At 36.4% G+C, this 17,625-nt stretch overlaps 1 protein-coding gene across 7 annotated transcripts in view; it reads left to right on the top strand.

Annotated features, from left to right (window-relative positions):
• LOC137399341 (neogenin-like) overlaps nucleotides 1-17,625 on the top strand; it is an 87,836-nt gene that overhangs the window by 30,583 nt on the left and 39,628 nt on the right. For all 7 annotated transcript variants that reach the window (XM_068085416.1, XM_068085418.1, XM_068085414.1 and 4 more), the window contains exons 9-10: nucleotides 9,941-10,097; nucleotides 12,776-12,989. In XM_068085416.1, coding sequence (XP_067941517.1) covers nucleotides 9,941-10,097; nucleotides 12,776-12,989 — 371 coding nt within the window. The remainder of the gene's footprint in view (nucleotides 1-9,940; nucleotides 10,098-12,775; nucleotides 12,990-17,625) is intronic.

The following is a 17,625-nucleotide window of genomic DNA, read 5'->3' as shown; positions in this document are numbered from 1 at the left end:
CTGGTTCAAAAGAAAAACTTGCCGGTGCAATGCAAAAATTGGCTAGCTGGCTAACGTTTGTAAAAGGTTTCAGAGAAGGTGGTACAGTAGTTTGTCTTGCATGAAATGCGCACAAGAATCAATGTAACCATACATACAAAGTTTGTACGTATTTATACCTTAGAGGACAGGGCTTTAGCAAGTCCCAGAAAGTGCAGTTCACCCTTGAGATACGATGTTAATTCGTTCCAGGATTGGCATCGTATGGCGAAAAAATCGTATGTCGGGGTATAGAAACCATTGTAATTATACAATGAAAAAAAAGGTCAAAATCGTCCAAAATTTTATAAAAATGCTGTACATATTGAAAATTAGTAACAAAATAGTATGTTAACTTTAGTAACTATAGTTACCTGCAGTAGCTGCATTGTGTTAAGTGTACCTAGTGATTATAATCTGCAATACTGTAAAATTGTAATCTGTGTACCAATTGCAGATCGTACGGTAACAAGTTCTTACCTTCAAAAGGTACGCATGACATAAACGTTGAATTCACTTCAAATAAGTTTAGCTTGCCAAACTCACCCTTAAAACCAAGTTTTGGTATGTATTTTGAACTATTTTAATGAATTTCAACTGTTATCACGAAATTTTATCCTTCATAAGTTTTTGTCTTCACTTTCATTATAAAATTTAGCATGTCTGGTCGAAACCTTTTTCAACTAGAATTCAATAAGGCCGATCGATGCAGTTATCGAAAGCGGCCTCTCACACACCTGACCATTTAATGGCTACTGAAAAGAAAAATGAAATTTCATTTACTGTACAGGACGTACATACCTTTGGAGTAACGTGACTTTAGCTGTTACATTGTAGTGAATAAAGCAGAGAGGAGGCAAATGCGTATCAATGCTAATTATGTTGCTGTACCCTTGAAGATTAATTTAATACGTAATAAAATGGAATTTTCAGCAGGCTAAAGAAGGTTGTCTAGTCCTGTCCAATTTTTCTTCTGGTTTAAAAGAAAAAATGCTGGTGCAATGCAGAAAACTGCTAGCTAGCTAAAACTTGTAGAAGGAACCAGAGAAGGTGCTACAGTAGTTTTTCTTGTATGGAATGTGCACAAGAATCAAAGTAACCATATGTAAAAAGTTTGTACGTATTTATACCCTAGAGGAAAGGGCTTTAACAAGTTTCAGAATGTAATGTAAATGCGTCAACTATCTTGAGTAGTTAGTTATATGAGTTACATACATACGATGAATTGTATTCACGTAGGAGATAACAAGCCCACCTGCAAAGACATAGTTAAACAAAAAAATAAAACAAAATCAAAAGGAAACAAATAAAATGAACAAAATATGAAAAACACGCCACACAAAAGATAAATAATATATATTATACATGCATTGTTTTAATGTACCAGTCCACATCAGCAAATTAAACACTTGAAATATTTCTGCCAATGTGGGGTTTTCTGTATCTTCTACTTCCTGGCCTTTACTAAATGGTTGCTCCTTTTGAATGCTGATCGCGTGCATGACCTAGCTCCTTCAAATCTTCAGTCGGAAGCTCTTTCTTGCGCTTGCTTTAATGGAGTTCTTGTTTTAATAATAATTGCAAATACTGATTGGTTGCGATCATATTCCTTGACAATGTTAATAATACGGGTGCTTTCTTATTCACGACATCCAACTTTGTTGACATAGAAATCATTTTTCTTTCGTTTTGTAACGTTTGTATCGGTCTCAGATTCCATAGCTAACGAATTTAATGTAGATATTTGTAGTTATATACGTATGCTGACTTAAAAGCTTATAGTAAAATATATAATAACGCTACAAATGAATATTTGCTCTCGCTTGTGTATATTACACGAAATTTTCTACGCGGAATGCTGACACGAGAGAAGTCGATCATCGTGTCTCTTCTAAACATTCTGAAAATGTTTTCGGCAGACTATATTTCGGTGTCTTTTTCATTTCGACCTGCATTATGAGCACACCAACCGCCAAATTTTAACTCGGACGAAACTTTTCTCAAAATCGTATGGTGAAATAAAATTCGTATAGCGAGGTGAAGATATCGCATTGTTTGACTTCGTAAGGTGAAAAAATCGTATATCAGGGTAATCGTATCTCGAGGGTGCACTGTAATGTAGATGCGTCAACTATCTTGAGTAGCTAGTTATATGAGTTACATACATACGATAAATTGTATTTACATAGTAGAGAACAAGCCGGACTGCAAAGACACGGTTAAACAAGAAAATAAAACATAAAATGAAATGAATAAAACATAAAATGAAATGAATAAAACATAAAAAACATACCATACAAAGAAGATAAATAATAATATACATTACACACACATTGTTTTTATGTACCAGTCTACATCAGTAAATTAAACGTTGGAAATATTTCTCCCAATGTAGGCTTTTCTGTATCTTCTACTTCCTCGGCCATACTTAAGGGTTGCTCATCTTGAATGCTGATCGCGTGCTGGCCTTTCAACTACTTCTATCGTCAGTCGTAAGCTCCTCCTTGTGCTTGCTTTAATGGAGTTCTTGTTTTAATAATAACTGCACATGTTGATTGGTTGCGACCATATTCCTTGACAATATTAACAATACGGGCGCTTTCTTCTTATTTATGACCACCAACTTTGTTGACATGAAAATCATTTTTCCTTTGTTTTGTAACGTTTGTATCGGTCTCAGATTCCATAGCTAACCAATTAAATATAGATACTTGTAGTTATATACGTATGCTGACTAAAAGTGTCTATTAAAAGAGAGTATTACGCTAAAAATTTATATTTGCTCTCGCTTGTGTATTTTAAACGAAATTCCCATGCGAAATGTTTACCTTAGAGAAGTTGGTCATCGTGTCTCTTCTAAACGTTCTGTAAATGATTTCGGCGAAGCGTATTTCAGCGTCTTTGTTATTTCGACATGCGTTATGAACACACCGGCCACCAATTTTTAACTCGGACGAAATTTTTTTCAGAATTGCATCGTGAAATAAAATTCGTATAGTGAGGTGAAAATTTCGCAATGTTCAACTTAATGTGGAAAAATGATATATCGGGGTAATCGTATCGCGAGGGTGCACTCTATATAAACAGCTCTGTCCGTTTAACTCTAGTTGATGCTGTTTGTATTCTTGCGTTTTATATTATGCATATATTATATGTAATATTATATAATATATGTTTGGTGAAATTTGATTTATACTGCTATACGATGAATAGCACGGGCTAACCGGGTCACGCGCGCAAGGATTTTCGCCACGCACATACAAAACAAAAACAGCATGTTGTTTTTGTTTTGTATGTGCGTGGCGAAAATCCTTGTGTGCGTGACCCGGCTAGCCCGCGATGTATAGTTTTCCGACGTTGATTCCGTGTTGAATCAACGTCGGAATGTTGAATGTTTAAAACGTCTTAAAAATTGTTGTAATTAAATGTATACGTTGTCTTAGCTAAAAAAAACTATTCATCGTTTGACCTAAACGCAGAATACATGTGTACATTCAATAAGTATCCATTCAAAAAGCGTGAGTGATATACAATGTACCGTAAAACCTCGTAAAACTTTTAATTGAACTGCCTCGGAGTGTTGCTCTTAACGAATCCCAGGTAAAGTAAGGTAATCTTTGCATAAACTTCAAGAAAATTTGGCAAAATTGATCGTGGGTAAAACGCTCAAAAGAAAAAGATGTCTTTTCTTTTGAGCATTTCAACAATGATCAAGTTTTGCCAATGTCAATCTAAAAAACGTCCTGGCAATAACATCACCTCAAACAACAAACCAATCTCAAGTGATAGAAAAATCTCTATACTTTTTCATAAAAACGTTTTAAACTTTACATTAGAAGCATTTAATTCGAAACAAGCCATTTGTGCTTTTGATTTATATTATAGTTTGTATATGTACATGTATCTACAAATAAATAAGTAAATACATGGACTTGTGACAGTGCTCTGATAACTTGAACGCTCTGATAATTCGAACACTTTTGCTCGGTCCCGTGAAGTTCGAGTTATCCATGTTTGACTGTATTTATTATATATAATAAATAAACATATTTATATATAATACGCATACTTAGTATGTGTATTATATATAAATATATAATACGCATACTAATATAATTTATAAGTTATCATATATATAACCATATTATGGTTATATATTTATTACGATATGATATATCATATACTATACATAATGTTATATTTTTATATAATATATGTTATATATAATAAATGTATGGAAATGTCTACTGTCCATATAGGAGGGATAATACAGTGGTACTCATACTGAAGTAGCACCAGAGTTTCTATATATCGCATGGATGCTGGCAAATGCAGCCCCATGAACTTGTACAAATCTGTATAATCAGCTTCGTCAGGGTGACTCTAGGTGATGGTGTTTGTATTCCTTTGACTCATACCCTTAGTGGATGTCCATAATACATCGCCTTCGTATGAATACATCGCCTTCGTATGAATACATCGCCTTCGTATGAATACATCGCCTTCGTATGAATACATCGCTTTCGTATGAATACATCGCCTTCGTATGAATACATCGCCTTCGTATGAATACATCGCCTTCGTATGAATACATCGCCTTCGTATGAATACATCGCCTTCGTATGAATATATCCTCGTCGTATGAATATATCCTCGTCGTATGAATATATCGTCGTCGTTTGAATATATCGTCGTCGTTTGAATATATCGTCGTCGTTTGAATATATCTTCGTCGTTTGAATATATCGCCTTCGTATGAATATATCGCCTTCGTATGAATATATCGCCTTCGTATGAATATATCGCCTTCGTATGAATATATCGCCTTCGTATGAATATATCGCCTTCGTATGAATATATCGCCTTCGTATGAATACATCGCCTTCGTATGAATACATCGCCTTCGTATGAATACATCGCCTTCGTATGAATACATCGCCTTCGTATGAATACATCGCCTTCGTATGAATACATCGCCTTCGTATGAATACATCGCCTTCGTATGAATACATCGCCTTCGTATGAATACATCGCCTTCGTATGAATACATCGCCTTCGTATGAATACATCGCCTTCGTATGAATACATCGCCTTCGTATGATTACATCGCCTTCGTATGAATACATCGCCTTCGTATGAATACATCGCCTTCGTATGAATACATCGCCTTCGTATGAATACATCGCCTTCGTATGAATACATCGCCTTCGTATGAATATATCGCCTTCGTATGAATACATCGCCTTCGTATAAATACATCGCCTTCGTATAAATACATCGCCTTCGTATAGATACATCGCCTTCGTATGAATACATCGCCTTCGTATGAATACATCGCCTTCGTATGAATACATCGCCTTCGTATGAATACATCGCCTTCGTATGAATACATCGCCTTCGTATGAATACATCGCCTTCGTATGAATACATCGCCTTCGTATGAATACATCGCCTTCGTATGAATACATCGCCTTCGTATGAATACATCGCCTTCGTATGAATACATCGCCTTCGTATGAATACATCGCCTTCGTATGAATATATCGTCGTCGTTTGAATATATCGTCGTCGTTTGAATATATCGTCGTCGTTTGAATATATCGTCGTCGTTTGAATACATCGTCGTCGTTTGAATACATCGTCGTCGTTTGAATACATCGTCGTCGTTTGAATACATCGCCTTCGTATGAATACATCGCCTTCGTATGAATACATCGCCTTCGTATGAATACATCGCCTTCGTATGAATACATCGCCTTCGTATGAATACATCGCCTTCGTATGAATACATCGCCTTCGTATGAATACATCGCCTTCGTATGAATACATCGCCTTCGTATGAATACATCGCCTTCGTATGAATTCATCGCCTTCGTATGAATACATCGCCTTCGTATGAATACATCGCCTTCGTATGAATACATCGCCTTCGTATGAATACATCGCCTTCGTATGAATACATCGCCTTCGTATGAATACATCGCCTTCGTATGAATACATCGCCTTCGTATGAATACATCGCCTTCGTATGAATACATCGCCTTCGTATGAATACATCGCCTTCGTATGAATACATCGCCTTCGTATGAATACATCGCCTTCGTATGAATACATCGCCTTCGTATGAATACATCGCCTTCGTATGAATACATCGCCTTCGTATGAATACCTCGCCTTCGTATGAATACATCGCCTTCGTATGAATACATCGCCTTCGTATGAATACATCGCCTTCGTATGAATATATCGCCTTCGTATGAATATATCGTCGTCTTTTGAATATATCGTCGTCGTTTGAATATATCGTCGTCGTATGAATATATCCTCGTCGTTTGAATATATTGTCGTCGTTTGAATATATTGTCGTCGTTTGAATATATTGTCGTCGTTTGAATATATCGTCGTCGTTTGAATATATCGTCGTCGTTTGAATATATCGCCTTCGTATGAATACATCGCCTTCGTATGAATACATCGCCTTCGTATGAATACATCGCTTTCGTATGAATACATCGCCTTCGTATGAATACATCGCCTTCGTATGAATACATCGCCTTCGTATAAATACATCGCCTTCGTATAAATACATCGCCTTCGTATGAATACATCGCCTTCGTATGAATTCATCGCCTTCGTATAAATATATCGTCGTCGTATGAATATATCGTCGTCGTTTTAATATATCGTCGTCGTTTTAATATATCGTCGTCGTTTTAATATATCGTCGTCGTTTTAATATATCGTCGTCGTTTGAATATATCGCCTTCGTATGAATATATCGCCTTCGTATGAATACATCGCCTTCGTATGAATACATCGCCTTCGTATGAATACATCGCCTTCGTATGAATACATCGCCTTCGTATGAATACATCGCCTTCGTATGAATACATCGCCTTCGTATGAATACATCGCCTTCGTATAAATACATCGCCTTCGTATAAATACATCGCCTTCGTATGAATACATCGCCTTCGTATGAATATATCCTCGTCGTATGAATATATCCTCGTCGTTTGAATGTATCCTCGTCGTTTGAATATATCGTCGTTTGAATATATCGTCGTCGTTTGAATATATCGTCGTCGTTTGAATATATCGCCTTCGTATGAATATATCGCCTTCGTATGAGTACATCGCCTTCGTATGAGTACATCGCCTTCGTATGAATACATCGCCTTCGTATGAATACATCGCCTTCGTATGAATACATCGCCTTCGTATGAATACATCGCCTTCGTATAAATACATCGCCTTCGTATAAATACATCGCCTTCGTATAAATACATCGCCTTCGTATGAATACATCGCCTTCGTATGAATACATCGCCTTCGTATGAATACATCGCCTTCGTATGAATACATCGCCTTCGTATGAATACATCGCCTTCGTATGAATACATCGCCTTCGTATGAATACATCGCCTTCGTATGAATTCATCGCCTTCGTATGAATATATCGTCGTCGTTTTAATATATCGTCGTCGTTTTAATATATCGTCGTCGTTTTAATATATCGTCGTCGTTTTAATATATCGTCGTCGTTTTAATATATCGTCGTCGTTTGAATATATCGCCTTCGTATGAATACATCGCCTTCGTATGAATACATCGCCTTCGTATGAATACATCGCCTTCGTATAAATACATCGCCTTCGTATAAATACATCGCCTTCGTATAAATACATCGCCTTCGTATGAATACATCGCCTTCGTATGAATACATCGCCTTCGTATGAATTCATCGCCTTCGTATGAATATATCGCCTTCGTATGAATACATCGCCTTCGTATGAATACATCGCCTTCGTATGAATACATCGCCTTCGTATGAATACATCGCCTTCGTATGAATACATCGCCTTCATATAAATACATCGCCTTCGTATGAATACATCGCCTTCGTATGAATATATCGTCGTCGTATGAATATATCGTTGTCGTTTTAATATATCGTCGTCGTTTGAATACATCGCCTTCGTATGAATACATCGCCTTCGTATAAATACATCGCCTTCGTATAAATACATCGCCTTCGTATGAATACATCGCCTTCGTATGAATACATCGCCTTCGTATGAATTCATCGCCTTCGTATGAATACATCGCCTTCGTATGAATACATCGCCTTCGTATGAATACATCGCCTTCGTATGAATACATCGCCTTCGTATGAATACATCGCCTTCGTATGAATACATCGCCTTCGTATGAATACATCGCCTTCGTATGAATACATCGCCTTCGTATAAATACATCGCCTTCGTATGAATATATCGTCGTCGTATGAATATCGTCGTCGTTTTAATATATCGTCGTCGTTTTAATATATCGTCGTCGTTTTAATATATCGTCGTCGTTTTAATATATCGTCGTCGTTTGAATATATCGCCTTCGTATGAATACATCGCCTTCGTATGAATACATCGCCTTCGTATGAATACATCGCCTTCGTATGAATACATCGCTTTCGTATGAATACATCGCTTTCGTATGAATACATCGCCTTCGTATGAATACATCGCCTTCGTATGAATACATCGCCTTCGTATAAATACATCGCCTTCGTATGAATACATCGCCTTCGTATGAATACATCGCCTTCGTATGAATTCATCGCCTTCGTATGAATACATCGCCTTCGTATGAATACATCGCCTTCGTATGAATACATCGCCTTCGTATGAATACATCGCCTTCGTATGAATACATCGCCTTCGTATGAATACATCGCCTTCGTATGAATATATCCTCGTCGTATGAATATATCCTCGTCGTTTGAATGTATCTTCGTCGTTTGAATATATCGTCGTCGTTTGAATATATCGTCGTCGTTTGAATATATCGTCGTCGTTTTAATATATCGTCGTCGTTTTAATATATCGTCGTCGTTTTAATATATCGTCGTCGTTTTAATATATCGTCGTCGTTTGAATATATCGCCTTCGTATGAATACATCGCCTTCGTATGAATACATCGCTTTCGTATGAATACATCGCCTTCGTATGAATACATCGCTTTCGTATGAATACATCGCCTTCGTATGAATACATCGCCTTCGTATGAATACATCGCCTTCGTATAAATACATTGCAATTTGGTGTTTCAATTAAAGGCTGACTTGCAACAAAATTCACGTTACTGTTATTTGATATCAAAAGATTCCCCATGTCTTACTCTATTGTGTTGTAGGTGCAAAATATGTGGGAATGTGATTACAAGCTCTTAAAAGCTAAAAAACGAACAGTTAATCGCAACCATGTCTATTGTTATTATGCGTCTGTTTTATCGTCATCGTAATGCTGTCACTTTTAGCACTGATGTCTTATAACTTACCGTAAAAATTTGTTAAACTTTTTAACCTTAGCTCGAAGGAGTACATATCATTGTCTGATAATCATGACGAGCCTGTTGGTCACCTGTGATAATCGAAAAGTGCTACGAAGATTATTTTCGAAGTATTGGATCACATGATCAGATTACGACTCGACGATTAGTTCAAGCTGAAACAAAACTGTAAAGTAGCCAGCATCTATATTTGATACGGGGTCTTCGGTAAAACCCGAAGTGTTTGTCATAAACTAGTGCTACGATAAGTTTTATATTGAGCTTTTTATTGGCCTTTCAATTCACCTGAGAACATCACGTGACAAGACAATAACCAAACTATCATGACTACGTCAGAGAAATAAAGAGATTTCAATCTACGGCGGCTTTTCGTTTTTGAGCTTTTAAGAGCTTGTAATCACATATCCACATATTTGGCACCTACAACACAGCAGAGTAAGACATGGTGAATTTTTTGATAACAAATAACTGTAATGTGAATTTTGTTGCAAGTCAACCTTTAAGGCTTAGTTGCTGTCGGTATTACACACCTTCATGAGAATTTATTGCAATTTGGTGTTTTGGTGTTTCTAGGATTCTGAGGAGCTCCATCCCAGTCAATACTTCAGATATACTGGGCATAGTTTGCAAATTATGGGTTTGATGCTATCAGATGCAGCCTACTACCAGTGCATGGCAACCAATGACCTAGGAAAAATTCATTCAATAGCTCAGTTGATTGTCTTGGAAGGTAAGCGATACAAAGCCAGTTGCGAATTGTTTGCCTTCCGCATAATTCTTCACCAGGCTAGGTAGCTGTCTTCATAATGATTTTGCCATCTCTCCATGTATCATCTCTTCTAGCAGTGACATAGAGTTAAGGTACGGCCACACGTAACGAATTATTCGTTAATCTGACTGAATTCATGAAATTCACAGATTTATTGGTGACGTGTACCTGTAAGGTACGGCCACACGTAATGAATTGTTCATTCATTCTGACCGAAATCACGGAATGAACAGAATTGTCTGAGCTGTGTATGCATACCAAATTCGTCGACGAAACGCTTTTAATTGGCTAAACCAATTTTTTAGTGAGCACAATTCTAGCAGCTTTTGCCATTTATATAGTCCGAGGCAAATAACGCGACACGCAAAAAATATTACGACAATTCGCCATACTAATTACGATGCATCTAACTTGATTGCGCCAAAGATGGCAACTCTTTTTACTACGGACTTTGGTTGCTAAAAAATTATTATTATTAAAAAAGAAAATATTTGTAACCTTGCTGTCCCAACAATAAAGAACCAACAATAGCGCAATTAAGGCAGCGTATCGTATGTACTATGTTGAATTGCGCTGATACTTTATTGTGTGTCGTGGTACGGGTCTTGGACTATACCAATTGCAAAAGCTGCTAGAATCGTGCTCGCTAAAATAAAAAATTGCTTAGCCAATTAAAAGCGTCTCGTCGATGATTTTGGTGTGCATGCACAGCTCAGATAATTCTGTGATATTTGGCCGAATAAATCTGTGGATTTCGTGAATTCAGTCAGATTAAGAATAATTCGTTAAGTGTGGCTGGATCGTTAGACAATTATGTACAATAACATCTCTCCTTATACCCTGGGCACACCTGACTGAACAGGTGCGCCAGTCTGGGCCGACTCACTCACTGGTTAGTGCGTGTATTTTACCCGGCAGTACAGTCATACTTCGACTTACGAGCTTAATGCGTTCCGAGACTGAGTTCATATGTCAATTTACTCGCATGTTGGTGCAATTTATTTATATATAGAAAAATTAAATATATATTGATTGGTTTCCATACTCTAAAAAATGCAAATAAAACACTCAAAACAAGATATTGTAACAGAAAGAACATGTTGGTTATTGTCCTAACTTACCACATGCTTTCAAAAAGCAACAAATGAAAAATAATGCAAGGAAATGTGATAAATTAAAATGTAAAATTAAATACATACAATAGCAGCTAACGCTAGCATTTGCCAGAGAGCCAGATATAAGTTATCTTTCATTACAACAGTTGACTTTGATAAATTTGGATTTTATCAAAGTCTTAAAAGACAAACTTGGAAGCAAATCTAAAAGCAAACTTTCATTTTTAACTTAACGTAATTAAAATTTCTTCAGCGTTCATAGTTTGAAGTTTCTCGCTAGTTAGCTAATTTTTTCTTTGTTTCGCTTTCACGGCTAGTCGGCCGTTTTAAGATGAACCTATCTAAGGACGTTTGCCTTTGTCGCCCTTTCAACATGTTGCGATTAGGACGAACACAGATGTCGTCACAAAGGTTTAATGCACGACCACTAGCCAACTTGTCCGAATGTCTATTTTTATAGTTTTGATAGATAGCACCGGCCTTTTCAAATAGCATCCTTTCAGTTACGCTGTCACCGGCCAATCTTTTATCCAATGCCTGAGCGGTCTTTCCATCAGCGGTCGTGGAGATCGCTGCGCCGTTTAGAAACTATGGTTAGTCCGTTTGCGAGCTAAATACCCTGAATATAATCCTTCTGTTTGATAATTGTGGATGTATTTCTATCATATTGCTGAGTTAGCTCAATCACGTATACACATTTCGCATATTTTTCAATAATTTCCCGTTTAATATCAGTTGTTATCATTTGCTTTTTTTTACATTATTTTTCATTTTACTGGCAAACTTTCGGTCTAGGCGCAGTACTTTTAATTCACATAATTCTGCACTGAAAGTGCGCACAAAAACGCGGTACAAAAGTATAACCTGAGCAGTTGAAAAATACAGATTGATGCTGTTGTCATAAAACACCTCCGGCATACTTGGCACCTGACTCACGTGATCGTATCTCAAACATGGCTCGTATGTTAGTGCTAAAACTTGCTTAAAAGCTGGCTCGTATCTCAAGTTTTTCGTACGTTGGAGCACTCGTAAGTTGAAGTATTACTGTATATCACGGCAGTATATCACACATCCCATCTAAAAGGCTTCGATGAATAATGCATGATTGATTGACAGATCAATAATATTCAAGGTCTTGTCGCCATTTTTCAGCAAGAACAACAATTTATAAATCAATATTTTAAATGTCAATTCCCTATTCGGATAACTTGTTTCAAGCAATGACACTGTAGAACCTTTTTATAAACTAACCCGCCTAAAATGGCAAGCATTAGATCAAGATTTTATGAGTAAAGAACCTGGTGAACTGTATGGAAAATTATAGACGGGCTTTTAATCTCGTCAACCACCTTCACCCAGATTACGCTCCTTCATCTCCGCATTGTCTAACTCATTAATGCTTCTGTGATTTCTCTTTACTTTTAGCTTATTTTAAATAATTTAAATTGAAGGAATCTTTTGTTTCTTTCCTATGTAACAATTGGAGTTCACTCGGTATTTAATTTGTTAATGTTTCGGTTTTAGAAGATGTCGAGTCTTCTACTTCCTCTCCTCTGCTCGGGGTCGATATGGCAACTCCCATTGCTCAATCTACCGCCAAGCCTCCTTCTCCGACCAACCTCAGGGCGGAATATGTCGCCACCACTAATGTGACCCTAAAATGGACTGTTGACTCGGAGGAAGGGTTTGGTCCCGTCACAAAGTACCGCATCAGTGCGAAACGGGTTGGAGACTCGAGGTAAGTTAGCTCTGTTCTTAATGCTGCACTATTTTTAAAAACTCGACAATAGCACTGGATTTTTCTGTCCAAACAAAAAACATGCAGCATTTTATAAATACATATCTTTTTGCTAAGACTGCATTTAGCGTACTGCATTTTCTGAACTGTAAGTCGTACCAGGCATAAAGTCTATGATAATGAAGGAACGAAACATGTATAAGCCACATTTTAAAGAAATTTATGGGATGAAATTGAACGTCATGAACAAACACATCCATTTAAAATTTAAATGACGAACAATTTGAAAATAAATAATGGCGACAACAAACGCTGAACAGTATGCGTATGCTACATCCAATATTATGGTGATAATTATGGCATCAATAGCATGCTAAGAAATTCACCGAAACCTCTCGTCCGTTCCTTGCAAATTTTTTGGCAATTCCAGTTTTTGTTTTTGCTGCTCGATCATTACTAATCTGTTAATAATTACACGCATGAGTCGCTCAGGAGTATGAGATACACCCTCAGACGCATCAAACTATCAAAATTATCGTGACTTATCCTCTGGAAAATACGTGTAGGTCTTTATATCTTCTGATATCTGAAGCCTTACACTGGCAACTGCAAATATGGGTAGAAACTAACAACATTCACTGTTCCACAGATTTGCATACTATTATCATGTAAGCTTATTCAATACTCTTTGCCTTTCTAAGGTTGTATAATCTCCCCATTACAGATGCATTCAAGGATTAATTTACAGAAGTTTAAAATTCACCATGCGTCACCATATATTGAGTTTCCTCACATAGTACGCTGGTTAGCTGACATCTATAGGCTTTCATAATGACACGCTATTAATCTGTGCAATAAAATGACTTAGGCCACAGGTCAAGGTCATCGCATGCTAGTCATATTCAAAGCGGAACTGGGTACATATTAACAAGAATTCAGGTCGTATTATGTCTTTTTCTTTTGGGAAGATAGAAATTAATGTTTCAGCTATAACTTTGTTTACTCTAGATTGAGTTTATACCAAACCCTATCAAATGAGTAGTACTCTAACCTAATATAGACCTGTACAGTTCCCATGGAACTCCAGCTAATAAACTTGCATAGACTATGATTTGGTAGAGGGCCGTTAGTCCTAGCATGTGATCAACACTTGAAATATTTTTTCAGACTAATAGCGCTCACAATGACCTGTTGTGTTATTTCCTAGAAATATCAACCAACGCGGTCAGCATTTGCATTGCATAGGTCAAGCTACGATGTACTAAAAACATTTTCTGACAATCTGTAGCCTCTGATCATAAATTACAGCGAGCGAGCACCGCATCCTCTTACCAGTATTGGTGGAAACATCTTTAAGACATGACACAGCTTTTAGATGTGCCATGTCTTTATTCCTCAAACCTCTAGATGGCTGTTTCAGTTGTTTTAGAATGCAATAGAAATATGGACTGGCTTGTAATTTTCCTAATTATCTTTTAAGTATTGTTGTTAGTATTCAAAGTCACATTTACTTACATTTGTGAACACAAATGCTACAATTGTAATTGAGTTTACTAAAAAAACATTTCTCTGAATATCAGACTCTCAAAAACTCAACGATAGTACCTGACGGCTGATTTCACTGCAGACTCGGACAAGTCGATTAAATTTATTGCTTGAACATCAAAAGTTTTGTCTGATAGTTTTATCGAACCATTAATACATGGAATTTTGATGTCTCTCGATTCGAACATATTGTTATCCGAGTCTGTTAGTCCAATTCCAGTTTTTGACTAATTGTTTGTTGAATTTAACTGTTTGCCAAGTAGCAGATTTTGTTAGTGGCCTAGTGCTGGGACCATCAGCAGTCCAATAGGTATGGCAGGTGATGTCTGAATTGAATAGGGTTTCCTAGTATTCTTCAGCCACAAATATTGAGATGCTAAACAATTACACATGTAAAACAATATTATTATCAATATTAGCAAAGTGTCGCTGTCATCTTATCCCTTTTTAATGGTCATAATTATACCAATTATTACCAATAAGACCAATTGGTAGTCAAAACAGCCTCTAAACCTACATATTAGGAAATACAAAAAGTGTAGAGGTAGACGGGTAAAAATATGTCCCATGTTTTTGGATACTGCTGATTATGGCGTGTGATATAAAACAGCACGCTTTTAAGCAATGTTATAGGTTCAAACTGAAATTGATGACAGCAAGGGTCACAATTTGTTTCATGCTATGAATTTATAGTCCAAATAGATATTACTATCAGATCAAACACGTACATTTATGTTTTTATGGGTAGAAACTTGAATAAGTTTATAAATAAGAATAGGCTGCGCACTGATACTCCTTAGTCTGTCGGAGGGTAAGACAACTCTAATCTCAGCTTTCCTGATGTGTTCTTTATACCGCTATAGCATAGGAAACTAACACCGCGGCTTCTGCCGAGTCAAAGACAATTGAATTTGTAATTTGGATATCCAGTTTTTTGTGTGCAATATTATTAAAAAATTTCGCACTGCTGTCTCTAAATAGTTTTAATAATTTCAGAGCAGTTGCTACTTGCCGAGTTTTGTGGGCCTGATTGCTTATGGTTATATATTATTCTTATAGTTATATATTACTCTATTAAAGTTAATTAGTCACAATGGGTAACCCTACACTCTCATCCATACTAACAGATCAGAAGATGCCTAGTACCACATTGATTCATTTTCATTACCTGTTTTTTTCCTTCTGAATTAAAATGAAACATAATTGCTGCAAAACCATTTTGGTTTGTAAACCGTGAAACAACCATATATATATGAACAATCTTTATTGTTGTAATCAATAGTCATATTTCCCAACATGTTTTCCACAAGGTACCACAGCAAGTAAACTAACTAAAAAGCAGTGTACAAAAAAGGCGCATTGAGCCACTGTGCTTGAGTTGATACAATTATTACAATACAATTTTAGGTTGATTCTGTCAGGACAAATGTTATTTATGCAAGAAAGTCCATTTGAAGAAATGGTCTAAAAAGTCCTAAAAGCAAGAAATGTGATGTTACAATTTTCTAGTAAGAAATTTTTTAAGATGTTATAACTAAAAAAAATGAACAAAGTAAACCTGCACGTTTTTTAAATTTTGCTGCTACCGAGTATAACACAGTTTTGGCATGCCCGCTGCCGTTGATACTAGGAGATACACGAATGTGTAGAATAAGACATCACAGGTCTAATTCTAAAAAGTAGACCTTGTAAAATACCATACTAGATCTCTCAGAAGTTAACGACGATAATGGACGATGGCTAATTATAGCAAGAACTCTTATATTCGGGTAATTGTGCAATTAAACTGATTAAATGCCTCAAACGTGGTATATGGACGAACATTTGTGGTAATCCGTGCCACACTTTAAGTTTTTAGTAATATCACTCTGACGTGGTTTTGTTAGAAAATCCATAGAATTCCTGTTCATCATCGTGGTGAGTAATTTTACTACCAAGGGCTATGTTAAAATGTGTATTTGTTCCTACCTTGTTTGTCATCTTTCTAACTCTCATTTCCTTTATGTAAAATAGCAGGGTATTTTTTCAAATTGTGAAAGCTATATGACCAAAATGCATGAGATTAATCAAGGAAGTGTATTTCTTTAATATCGAACCTTTTTTTCATCATCATGTTCCTAATCGGAGTCACCTGCTCATTTTTAACACAAGTTTTCTTGTCAAAACACCATTTGAATTTTCATTTTGTAACTTTACCAGAATGGTGTTCATATAATGTTAGCCGTTGTTTATTCATCAGCATGCAGTTTAAGCATTAGTATGATGTGATTAGATATGCATTTAAAGGTTTACCATTATAATGCATCAGGAATAAACATCGAAGGGCACGCTGGTATCTAGCTGTGCAATTATAGTTCATGTCATGCCAAGCCGATACTATTTTAATTCATTCACAGCATGCATCAATGGCATCACAGTAACAGAATGTTGCATGTATATGACAAAGCACTATCGATGTATTTTTATAAATTGATGACACTCACCAAAGATTCTTATATATTAGATGAGGAGAGGGTGACATCCTAGTTGCTGTCTAACATTTACTAAATTGACACTTCATTTCCTTGTCTAGACCTGTCCATTTCGTAATTTCTAATTCTACCATGAGCTATCTACGATAAATTTGTTTATATCTCTCGCTAATTTAATCATGTATTGACACGCCGACGAGCTATTTCTGCCCATTTGTTTATCCGCTCCAATATCAAAGAGCAGTAAAAAAAGGCTGTCGCTCAATTGTGAGAATTTGATGAAGACCGCAGAGTGGATTATTGAATAAGGAGAAATAGTCTGAGATATGCAAGTCTGCTAGGGCAGAGCTTCTATTGATAACCGACTTTCCAGTCTTGAAATCTTGATGACTTTTTACTAAATTTTAGTAGATTTTATTGGAAAGTATCTGTATTTTTTAATCATTTGTGGTTGTTTTTGATGTTTGAGGTGATCATACTCACAGATGCTTCAAGAGCAAAATCGACAAAACTTGATTGCGGTTAAACGCTCACGAGAAAAACTGTGCCTGTCTCTCTTGATAAAGATATCAACTATTGCATGCATTTTCGCTCGAATCTGAGCATTTTAACCTTATCAA

This window comes from Watersipora subatra, chromosome 7 (assembly GCF_963576615.1).
Source record: "Watersipora subatra chromosome 7, tzWatSuba1.1, whole genome shotgun sequence".
In the NCBI taxonomy this organism is placed as follows: domain Eukaryota; kingdom Metazoa; phylum Bryozoa; class Gymnolaemata; order Cheilostomatida; family Watersiporidae; genus Watersipora; species Watersipora subatra.
The sequence above is the reverse complement of the archived record's forward strand: the minus strand, read 5'-3'. Positions and strand labels throughout refer to the sequence as shown.